This window comes from Bombus vancouverensis, chromosome 12 (assembly GCF_051014615.1).
Source record: "Bombus vancouverensis nearcticus chromosome 12, iyBomVanc1_principal, whole genome shotgun sequence".
In the NCBI taxonomy this organism is placed as follows: domain Eukaryota; kingdom Metazoa; phylum Arthropoda; class Insecta; order Hymenoptera; family Apidae; genus Bombus; species Bombus vancouverensis.
Genome location: NC_134922.1, coordinates 7963424 through 7976163, shown reverse-complemented (window position 1 = coordinate 7976163; position 12740 = coordinate 7963424). Strand labels below are relative to the sequence as shown.

The 12740-nt window shown below is 35.3% G+C and overlaps 1 protein-coding gene across 4 annotated transcripts in view; it reads right to left on the bottom strand.

Moving 5' to 3' along the window:
* Positions 1-12740, bottom strand: part of LOC117155145 (extracellular serine/threonine protein CG31145) — a 93028-nt gene that overhangs the window by 9306 nt on the left and 70982 nt on the right. For all 4 annotated transcript variants that reach the window (XR_013059706.1, XR_013059705.1, XM_033330779.2 and 1 more), the window contains exons 4-5: positions 2059-2151; positions 1586-1890 (exon numbers count right to left, since the gene is read on the bottom strand). Coding sequence is in view for 2 of the 4 variants with exons in the window: in XM_033330779.2 (XP_033186670.1) it covers positions 1586-1890; positions 2059-2151 (398 nt within the window). In the remaining 2 variants the exon portion in view is untranslated. The remainder of the gene's footprint in view (positions 1-1585; positions 1891-2058; positions 2152-12740) is intronic.

The following is a 12740-nucleotide window of genomic DNA, read 5'->3' as shown; positions in this document are numbered from 1 at the left end:
TGTAATAACAAACATGACGTAAAATCGTGGTCGTAGTAAAATGCACAAAACTCGTCGTAAATATGAAGAAAAACATTGCCGAACTATACCAGCGACAGTTATAGATTTTGAAATAACGTAGAACTACATCGCCGGCAACCAGCCAAAAACTTATAAATGACGTAGAACTACGTCAGTGGCAACCAGTTATAGATTTTGAAGTGACGTAGAACTACATCGCTAGCAACTACGGTGGCGAACAAAAGAATGTTTATAAAATAAGAAATATAAAGACAACATAATTTTGTGAATTAAAACGATGAATATATGTGATATATATATCATAGAATAAATGACTGTTATCAATATTGAAAAATATTTTGGTGAGTATGTGGAAAAGGATACACCTCACCGGTTTCGATAATCTTGAAATATATTGCCAAGGTCAACATACTTAAATTAAAAAAAACTTCAATACAATTTATGTTACGACTATACTTCACTCTGGAGTAGGTGGGCGCGTTTTTATATAGTCCAACCTAAACTTAACTCATTGACGAGAAATACGACTATTTTTAATATCGTATAAATAAAAAAGAAGAAATGAACGTGCTATAGATTAGGCCAAAGTGATATACTTTTTAATGAGTCTATTGCTATATGAAACGTTGCACTATGTCTTCGCCTGTCTATTCGTCACTTACATACAAATAATAATTAGAGTCAGCAGATATATACACATCGTTATTTGGCACCTATACCGTACAACTTAAAAAATGTAAACCTTAGAGGAGGGTTTTTTCTTTTCTTTTTTAAACAAATACACAAATTGCATGAATTAAAATAAATAAAACTATATTTTTTACAAAGAAATCTACGTGAGTCATCTCAATGACATTACAAGACCGACACTTGTAGCGTCACAAAACAACTGAAGATGAGTCAGTGTCGCTGTAAAACCAAGATCAGGTTGATAGCGACATAAGTAATAATTTTCCCTTCTAACGCAAAATTGAGGGAGTTATAAAGATACCGTTTCATATGATAAAAGCAGAAACATAATGTAGGCTTTCTTTTTGATAAAAGAAAATATGAAATTTGTCAAGTTGTTCCATTATCGTTGCCAAGCAGCGACATGTCCTCCACACGTAACCTAATGACAAAAGTATATTTGCTAACATATACAAATAATAATAAGTCAAGTAGTAATCAAATTTACAATACATTTGGAAAATGGCATTTGCAAAATGGAAACAAAAATTAATTCATGACGATCGGATACTAATCTGACGCAACCTACAACTCGTTGATTTATCATTTTTTATTTATATTAAAGATAATTAGCATCAGTGAGTTAAATTTAAGTTGAGCTATATATATATATATATAGGGATGATATAACCTTAATGACGTATTTCAAGCTCATTGAAATCAGCCAAGTGTGCTCTTTTCTACAAAATTACAGCAATCGTTGATACAGAAAATTATTAAAATGCACATCGCATCAGTTTTCATCTTTCTTTTGTTGCTACTTAAGGATGACGTAGAACATCTAACCGCTTGTGAATGTGTTAATAAACTAGATTCGAGGGAAGAAAAATCTCACCGTGCTCCCACTGCGCCTTCTTCCTCTTGTGATAACTCCTGCGCCATGGATGTCGCCAGGCCTTCCTCGCAACGAAAGATTTATCCGGCAAGAACGCGGCGAAGCTCCCTTCAAGGGTGTCCGGATTTCCGCAAATCGCGTGCGCCGTATCGCAGTAATAACTGCACTTGCCGTGGAAGCAGATATTACCGGCGGGGCTGACGAAGAACGTCTTCAGCAGCTCGCCGTCGGCGATCTGATAAATCTCTGTCGTTAGGTTCAACGTTCTACCGGTGACTGGCATCGCCCTTCGGAATCCCAGTAGTCTGCAACAGCGAATCGTTCGATGAGGGCAAACTTTTCCACGCTCGTTCCTCTTGGATCCAAGAAAATATACCGATAACGTTGATTAATCGGAGATCTTGTTTTTCATAGATCGTCTTTTTCCTTTCTTTTTTTCTAATAAAATTTCGATCGATAGAATACTTGGTTACCTGTCCAGATGAAACGCTGCGATCTCTGCTGTGTGTCTCTCGAAGTCCGTGAAGTAGAAGTGATTTGGTAAAGTTTGCTGTTCTCGTGGAAACCTGGTACATTAATGAGAGAAAAAAGAGATAATATTGAATTGTTAATGATTCAGAGGAGTTGGAATAAATAAAACTTTGGTATTCTCTTGCTACGAATTTAGGTGGTTTTTCATACGGATAGGACGCATTAAAAATTATAACGATGTAAATCGAGGTTGGGAAAAATTAGAATTTTCACAAATATCGTCGCTTTGGTGGCGTAGTTAATTAAGGTATAATTAGATTGCGGATGTTTATGCATTTATGGAAAATTTAAATATGCAAAAATAACCAGAACACATGTGACATTCAAGTAAAATGCGTAAAATATTCAAAGTAAAGTAATCTTTATAATTTTAACGGGCGAATCAAATTCCTATTTAGTTTCCACTCCTTTATATAGTTTATAAAATTACGAATTTGCATAAATTGACACGGTTCCATAATTTGAACAAATATGATGAAAAAGAGTAATCTGACTTATACCACTGTGATTTTCAATCAGCCACAAGCTTTTCTGAAAAATTATTGCAATGCTATTTACACTTCAATTTGTTTGAAACATTGGGATAATAAATAAACGGCAACAAAGAAATTTGATTAATACATTCAATTTCAATCGCAAATGAAAGAAACGTGCAAATTATTTGTAAATTTTCGTAGAATACAAGATTCAGGTGTATCTGAGTCAAATCAAGAAACGAACGTTGACCTAGAATAACGTAGAACGTATTATCCGATGGAAATGTTTTTCGCGATTTTCCACCTCGATCGTGGGACTCGTGGGAAATTCCTTGTTTTCTCGGAAATATTTTCCGGTTCAAGGGCATCGTCGAGACCCAATGAGAATGCACGAGCCTCTCTCCACGTGGAAAAAGAAAAAAAAGAAAAGAAAATACACGGAAGAGAAAGTAATTTCCACTTTCGCGACAATGTCAAAACACTCGCGAAGAAATCTTCCCATAATTGAACACGACAATCTTACTCTATCATCTTCATTTTTCATTTTCACTTTCTCGAGGGAATAACTCACGCTTTATTACCACGTTCTGAATTTCATTCAATCGAAATTTCGTAATTGATTCAAACCGAGATTCAGATAAGAGAGGAATTTTCATCTCGGTTCTACGATCGTTCTCGTTGCCTGAAAAATGTTTTGCTCGTTCAAGGCCGTAGCACGTACAGCTACGCGACAGTTTCGAGATGTCGGAATCCAGAAGCAAGCGATTTCTCGAGAAAACATAACCCTACAGAGAAAGAGAAGAAGAAACGGTTTTCTCTTCGTTTTCTCCCGCCCCTCTACCTCGTTTCCGGTTCTATCGTGAAAGTCGACGGCGATAAATAAAAAAAAAACCGTCTCCGGGGAATCCTTCTCGTACGTGTGCACCTTTCCTTACGAAATATGGCGCTAGAACAAGAAACCCAGAATTCCGTGGATCTACTGACGTTGAGCGAGTACGTGCTACGCAGGCTCTATAAGAATGTAAATAATGGGACAAAACTTTCAGAAAGAGAGTATTTGATTTTAAATGTTTATGAATTAATTCTAAACGATGGTATCAGTGGGTTACAGATAACCGTCATAGTACATATATAGGGTTTTTCCGAAACCATGATACGAGCGGTCGGATGGTGATTCTACGTGTAAAAATACATCGAAGAGAAGAGTAACAGCTTTTTCGTTCAAGGCTTCGTTTTCGAGAAAAATGAGTCTGCAAACTCGTCAGCTACCCGTATCACGTATTGACTGATAGTGTTGAATTACGAAATTTCTGTTTCTGCTCGTGTCAATATTACTAAACATGGGCAATGTCACAATTCGTTAATTGGTTTACATTACATTATATTACATGATAACAATACGGTGGTCATGAATAGTATTGGCATAATATCTATTATCGTATATATTATAATATTTATTATTCTTAAAGCAATTCTGGTTTAGTGTGCCATTTTTGGGAATTTTATTGAATTTTTTTCCATAGAAACCACGATATTTCTACTAGTAAACTTTTGCATATACATGTTTGATAATGTTTGAAGGACATTCATCTTTCTTCTTAAACGAAAATGATCGAACTATTTTAAGCGAAAAACTTACGCGGGTTATGTAAACGTCATTACGCGGAGTTCTTTCAAAAAGAAAATCTCTTACTAGTGACTGGCACGATTCTGATTATTCTACTTATCTGAAAGGGAAAAATAGAAATACGTCTATGGTGTGAACGTACATTTGACTCTCAGCAATTAACTATCTCTACTCTAATTAGGTTATGAAATAAAAAAATGTTTCTGTCCGCGTATTAACAGGATTATAAAAATATTCCTAATTTCTTGTATTTCGTGGTCGAGGATGAAAACACGAGTAATTTGAAATAAAACTATCTTTAATCTCGATACTTAGCAAACTTTTTGCATATTGCGATCCAATATCCAAACTTTTACCAACTTTGAATCAAAATTCCAGTGAGAATACTGAAATACTTTCGCTTCTCATTAACCCGATTCGAACTTCGTTTTATCAGTGCCTGGCGCAAATAATTCCTACTAACCATTCAGCAGACTCCTAATCAAAATGATTTTTTAGTTTCCCATTTTTTAATTACGAACCGAATAATCGTATTACCATCTCGTTTGATGTAATGGTATCCAGTAACTACGAAACTATGTAATTAGCAAAGGCTGTGAGGTTGATGATAACGGTAGAAAAATTTCGAACCAAAATTTTTCAATTAAATACAAGTACGTTATATTTCACGTCTCTGTGGATTGTTTATCGGCGAATAAGAGGTGAAAATCAAATGAAAATAGCAAACAAGTTTTCGCTTAATATCTAATAATAAAATGTGGATCTTTATGCAAATTTATATTTTCATGGTAAGATAAAATGAAGAAAAGAAGCCTAAATTGTGATTTATACTTAGAGGTAGTAAGTGTTATTTCGTTAGAAAATTGATCATCAACTTTTATTTCCTCTAGTAACTTTTTTTTAATACATTGAATCCAATTCCCCCCAAATTCCATGTCAAATAATTTCCCAGGAAATTACATACATTTTTATGCACTCGTGACGAATGTAAAGGTGTAAGCGAAACAAAGTACTATGCAGGTTCCCTTCATAAAGACACGCAATTGTATAAAAGTCTGTCGTCTACGTTATGAATTTTATCAAAATTGATAATTGCGCTCGAGGATGTTTCTCATAAGATAAAAAGAATCGTCAAATTTCTGCGGAATATCGACTACGGAAAGAACGAAACAAGGAGAAGAACGCTGGGCGGAACTTTTCCAAGCAGGCTGGGCTAATTAATACGACGGTCGTGCGGTAATTAGCCCGTAATTTGCATCCGATTAAAAGTTAACTGGCATCGCGAGGCTGCCAGCCAACCCTTGCTGTCTGACCTTCCGACTTCGCGGCATAATTCTGTTTACCAAAGGCTCCTTCCTTCTCCTTAGCGAAGCGAAATTTTCTACCGGCTGGCAGGAACGAGGTGCGCGGGAAAGATAACCAGTATTTCGTTGGAATAATTGCGCGGAATAAGACCGGGGTCGCGGCTATTTTATATTCAAATGAACCGGTTCGTACGCGATTTATTCCGGGGCAAATATTAATTGCATCGTCCACTGTTGAAGACCTACAGATTTATAGGTCAGATTAGAGGAATTGCTTTTCTTACAGGCCTCGAAAATCTGGGACATACGAGCTTCGGTTTTTCTTCTTGCCTCGTTTCATACCGCAAATTGATTAAAACCCTGCTACGATTCTCGAATATCTATGTGACGAGTACGCTCTCATTTTAACGAACAAAAAGAACAATATTCTAAGACGTTTGATAAAAGATTGGAACGAAGAGTCGTCGTGTAAAACTACATTTTTTAATTAACCTTTAATAAGACTTCTTTCATATTTTCTCCGGATTGAATGTATTTTTCAGTGTTAGAAGAAAATGAAAGTGACCGAAAGAATTTAGTTGAACTTCTGTGATGAGTCTACTTTTATGTCAATATTCTTGACAAGTAAATTTCTTGTTATATTATTTATTTATCGTAATGAAGTATTTTATATCGCGAAATAAGACGAAATAAAATGATTGTTAGAATTTTTAAATGGGGTATTACCATACGTACTTTTATATATTAATGGTTGTTCTTTTTTTTATTATCGTATTTAAAGAAGCATAAAAATGAATCATATTTGCTTGAATTATTTCTTCATTTTTTTCTGTTTTTTTAATACATAGTACAGAATTCGATTATTGAAATTTTTCGAGTTTGAGGTTTTGAACCTGTATATATTTTGCGTGTACTCCCCTACAATTTTTCGTGCACGAGCAACTTTATACGAGTCACGTATACGTATACACGAGTGCTCGAGATTTTTGTGAAGCTCGTAAAACCAGTTCCATTGAAATTTGCTATATCGTGAATGGTCAAACGCTAATTGCGGCTAGAACTAATGATGTAGGTCGATGGTAATTATTGCTGGTCGATTAGTCGACCGAGTGGTGGAAAGCGAATAAAAAACATCCGACCTACGACCAGCAACTTCTTTTCCTCGGTTGGTTAAACTAAACATGCAAAGCGTGAACAATGATTTAGTTCAATTATCGAAGTATAGAGAATGCTTTCTAGCTGACTCATGCTTTTCAAAGACATTTATTAATATCATTCGCGGTTCTTTTGACGAGATAAAGTTTAGAAAAGTTGGCCGAAGTGCAACGAGGAAGATTATCGAAATTTGTTAGTAAAATGCGAAAAAAGAGAGGTGTTTTTAATAATGGAGTACACGGGATTCAGACGCTAAAGTTTCGCGGCAAATTTAATAACGCGAACTTCGCTAGCCGCAGGAAGGTGGATAAGAAGGAAACTTGTGTTTCTCGCAAACCATATAACCAGCAATTTTATTTTTAATAATCGCTTTAGAAATTGTTGAGGAATAAACAGACATTTAAAGAATGTAAGATGTATGGAAATTGAAAAATAGAAAAGATATAAGATTTCTATGCATGTCCAAAATATTCCATTTTTAGAAACACATGTTTCAATAAATTCTAAAAAGAATGCCTTTATACATCGGTGTACATACGAACGTTAAAAGATTGAAATCATATGTGGAAGAGAAGCTTCTCTTGTACTTTGATGAGCTTTAATTCATTAAATGATGAAACTGGCGGTAATTTAAGCGCGTTATATTTTCTTCGCAAAAACATGGAAAGAAATAAGCTTCTTAGAAGCATGACGCAAAAAGACATTTCAACCTAACATACAATTACATATTTACAAGCAAACAGAATGGTTCAGAAAACCTGCTAAATACTCCAATATTTCTTCATCCCTACAAATCAGCGTTTCTTCCTCTCCAAAGATCAAATACAATTTTCCATTTACAAATATAAATATGTTAATTAGAAAAAAAATAAAAAATAGAAGAGAAATATAAGAAAGTGGCACAACTTAATACACCAGCCACCTCAATCTACGTCTATTTGTTCTTTATTGTTCGAAATCATCGTCTTTTCTGCAAAAATAAAATTCGCAAATATAAAAATGTTTATGGAAAAGAAAGAAAATATGAGAAAGCAGTATTACTTAATACATCAGTCACCTCAATCTTTAGGTATTCCTACTTGATCCCCTGAAATCACTGCCTTTTCTCCAAAAATGAAGTATAATTTTATGTACATCCATGAATATAAAAATATTTATTAAAAAAGGAAAAAAGAAATATAAAAAAATAGTACGACCTAATACACTAGCCACCTCAATATCCCTACCATAACCACGTCAATCTTCATCTATCCCTTATTTATCCCCCGAAATCGCCATCTTCTCTTCAAAAATAAAATCCACAGATATAAAAAAAAAGTATATATATATATATATATATATATATATATATATACGTAAAGGGAATATAGAAAAGTAGTACAACCTAATACACTAACCACTTGAATCTCCATCTACTTCTTCTCCATCTTCCGAAATCGCCGTCTCTCCTCCAAAAATGGAAATAAAAGTCGAATCTGGCAGCTCGAACGAAATCGAAAATCACCGTTCAGATTCAACGAGTAGTTGTTCATCTGCCCGAAAATCCAAAGCTCGCAATCAAAGAGCCTTGAAGCGGGCTTCGAATAAAAAGAAACCGAGCGAAGAAATAATTTCGCGAGAAGGAACGTCGTCGTGAAAAATTGTCCATTCAATGAATCTCTCTTCGTTCGAGAGTGGAAAAGGAAAAAAAAAAAGAAAAGGGAAGGAACACGAAGAGCGAAAGAGAAAGTCAGAACTGGTTCGTTTCGTGAGGAGAGAAAGAGGTGTCCTCTTTAAACGTATAACGAGAGCTTATTGCGGGATTGGTGGCGCTGCAGACGCTGGCAATTTTGTGGAATTCCAGCTTTCTTCCTCCTCCCACCCATTGACACCCAAACGATTCCAGCCCTTTTCGTAGCGTGTCAGAGGATGGTCCAAGTCCGGAAACTTTCCCTGAAACTTATTGCCGAACTTATTACCGGAGTTTAAGCCGGCCTTGGCCACTTATCGTGGAATCTTCGGCCGACCGGAAGTTTAAAGGGCCAAGTGTGTGCACGGAAATGGTTGGAGGAGGTCGAACCCCCGGGAAGAGACAAGAGGGATAAAAAGGAGTCGCAATAAGCGTCCCGACGAGCCTCACTTGTCTCGAATTTTCTCTCCACTTCGGGATATTACGTTTTCTCTTGCTTTATTCTTTCGCTCCTTTCCCCGGTTCTTCCGGTTCCGGAACACGGCGATGGGTATTTGCCGCGAGTAACGAGGGGCTGACGAAAATTATCGTGAAAAATCGCGCGAAATTAAAACGCAGTGGATACACAAAGAAAGAGAACCGATAATTGGAGAATTAACCCTTTACGATCGTATTTATTGGATGGAATTAACTTTCATTGAACGAATTCCAATTACATGATCTTGGATGCGATGTATTGAATTTATTAATTTTCTTCTTTGAAGTTTAGATACATTTAATATAATTGTATCTCTCTTTGTTTCCGTTTTATACTGAAAATTGTATCTTATACTCTTCTATCGTGTGACATGTTTCAGAGTTTTCAAGGCGTCTTTCAGTCTACAATTCTATTTCATTGTCACTCGTTTATTATTTGTTAGATGTGATTTATTGGATGGAATTAACTTTCATTGAACGAATTCTAATTATATGATCTTGGATGCTATGTACTGAGTTTATTAATTTTCTTCTTTGAAGTTTAGATATATTTAATATAATTGTATCTCCCTTTGGTTCCGTTTTATACTGAAAATTGTATCTTATACTCTTCTATCGTGTGACATGTTTCAGAGATTCAAGGCGTCTTTCAATCTGCAATTCTATTTCATTGTCACTCGTAGATAAGTATGATCTATATAGCTCTCACTTCTTTAGTTGTGTAATTATGTTGATAAAAATATAAATTTGTACCGTAATGATTAGTCACTCTGATAATTCCAATTCTTGAAGTTTACACATTTTTTTCGTTGGAAAATAAATGTAACGCAAACGAAAATTGGATGACGATATATCAATTTGGATGATGTTTCAAGAAAACATTTTATAAATATATCATACATAGAGCATGATAGAATATAAAATTGCTTATGTACGGAACATAAAAATGTCAAAAACGCTATGAATTTTTCGAACAGTTAAAAAAATTTCTTAAAAACCTCGATACTTCGGTCTTGTCTGTCGTTTCACTTGTAGCAGTCAGTTATCTCTGGCGAGCATAAATAGTAGTCGTAATTAAGCAGTAAGAAGAGCAAAATCAGGCTTCTCAGAGTTGCGAACGAGGGTGCAATGGGCTCGAAGATAGGGCGAGGAAAGTTTGGTATTTCGAGGTCGCAGCCAGAGCGAAATTACTTCTGCAGTTTGTTCGCGACGTAGCTTTTCGTCGCGATCCCACGAGGCTGGATTCGAAATACACCTCGATAAGAACGAGAAATTAACGCGAGAAACATCGGTCCTCCGCAACTTCCTGTCGACGCAATTGACCCGTATAAGTTAAGAACAGCTCGTATCCGGTCTGGCAACGTGCACAATTTATTCGAGAGGAAACTAAGCAGCAATATCTTTTACGATTGAGATCTACGACGATAATAGACAATTAAATCTATTCTCAGACAGGATAATTAACTCTGCCATTCAATTTCGTTCAGGATTTATGATTTATGACGATTACGGTGATTTACGATTAATAAGAGAGTGCCTTCTTTTTACTGCAAAAGGTGATTTAAAGAATCTCAATTAATTTTCATAATCTTCCTAATCTTATTGTTATCATCAATTTCGATATTTGTAAAATAATCATCGAAGAAAGAATTTTCTATGTTGGAACTAATTTTCTGTTATTTTGAGTAGAAAAAAATACTTGTGTATATCGTTCTCGAGTCCAAATGCAGAGAGCAATTTAATTTATAGATTTGTTAATTTATACCGACGTAAACAGGACGAATTTATTTTGCAATCAAATATTTCCGATCAAATATTTTCCGAAATCCCGCTGTACACAGATTTAGAGTCTTCTATAGTAAAGTGATCAATTCTGTTAAATAAATTCATTAACAAACTAGTAAACCCATAAATGTAATTACTTGGAGCATAGAAAAAGGACAAATTATTTACTTGTCGTTATATTCTAACTGCAAACAAAATACTGCTGACATAGAAATTTTGTTTTCGAAATATAAAAAAGAAAAGAATAAAATTTACAATTCGTTTCTTGGATTTATAACTCATTTTTCATAAGTATCATAACTTTAGTGAAACGAGAGGGAAAATGGGCGAGTAGGAGGTTGAAACTGCGTACAATAAAAAAGAAAAAAAAAAAACGAAAAGAATGAACGTGTCTAAAATGTTTTGCGACCCTCGATGCTCGTTTCCTCCAGTCTGCTTAAGCTGGGAAGTGTTCTTAGGTTGAAAGACAATGGGAGGATGTGACGTATCGCGTTTTCTGGAGGGAAAAAAGGGAGAGTGGGCAATGATAATTGAGTGGAAGAGAGGCAAGGACAGTTGGAGTGGCTCTCGCACGGCACGAGGCACTTGGCCCTCCACTTATGTAATTGTGCTCGTAATCCCATCCACGTAACTTTGTCAACCACGTGGCAAGAAAAACCGCAGGCCTCGTTCCTTTCTCTTACTCTTCTTCTGTTCGCATTTAGCTGACGAATCTTTCTCCTTTTCGAGAAGGAAAGCGTAGGAAGACCTGAGAATAATTTCGTAATAGCTGGCTGGCTAATAGCTTTTTCTTGTAAAATGCTTGAAGCAAATCAAATTTGTTATTTGAGCCACCGAGAAGAGAAACTGATCGATTTCATAATCCTTAAAACTTCCTCAGTAACAGTGGAAAGATACGATTAATTTAGCGCGGATATTTATGGAAATTTATATTTTTATAAATGGAACTAATGAAATGGAATTTAGGTTGAAATTTGTTTCGTGCATTAAACACTGAGTATTATAATGAATATTCTATTCTGGAAATTTTCTATAATTTTGCATATTATATGATTTCTATGGCATTTTTATATCTTTAAATTCCCTGTAAATGCTTAAAAATCCTCAGGTCAATGGATAGTATTTAATTTTACAAAAATCAACGTAGTAACTTCAACGGAGTTGTTCAGTTTGGCTGCTGTGTGTCTTAATTATGATAATTGTATGATATATATATTAGTACAGCATCCATAATATATTCATAAGATGTATCTTCAAGTTTAAATGCTTTCACGAGCTTGTGTATCTTCAAACTGACGCGACTGTAAAGCTGGCATGCTGTTCGTATGCAACAGGCTCAAGATTGAGGATACAACCAACTATGTTTATTGAGTTTGAGATTTATACATATACTTCCGTAGTAATTCAAAGTAAAAGGTGGAATATTATTGCTTGAAAAATATTGCAAATATATATAAAACTTCTATAGGCACATTGTAATATTCAAAGTAAAAGCTGGAATATCATTGCTTGAAAAATACTGCGACTATTTGTAAGAATTCCGTAATAATTACAATATTCAAAGTAAGAGCTCGAATATTATTGCTTGAAAAATGCTGCAAATGCAGCAATTACGTCCCCCTTCACGCAACAAATTGGATTACAAGTTTGATATATTTTCAGCATTGCAACAGCAAGACGTCCCTACTGCAACAACTTATAAGTTCTTAGGACTCAACTTCAGAGGATTAAACGGTGTATAACTCGTACTTGGAGCGCTCTCGCAAGTTTAGTGATCAAATAAATTGTTAATCCTCGGAACTAACATCCGATTCGGACGGAATTAAATGCTTTCGCTCGATTTTATCTCGTCGAAGACGCGTTTCGCGGATTCGATTCTCGTCGAAATAATCCTTAGTAAATCGTGTCCTAAGGAACTCTCTCTACCTCTCTCTCTCTCTCTCGCTTATCTTCATTCTCCAAGTTTCGAGCATTCATTCGTTAGACTAAGCAGCGCATCCCACCTATTCGTATATCAAACGTGACTCACATGCCTGCTGGAGATAAGCGGACAGCTTTCAAGAAACTCTCAGTTTTAGTCTTCGACCAATTACGTAAATATATGAAGAAAATTTGAGAAAAGTAAGAAAAT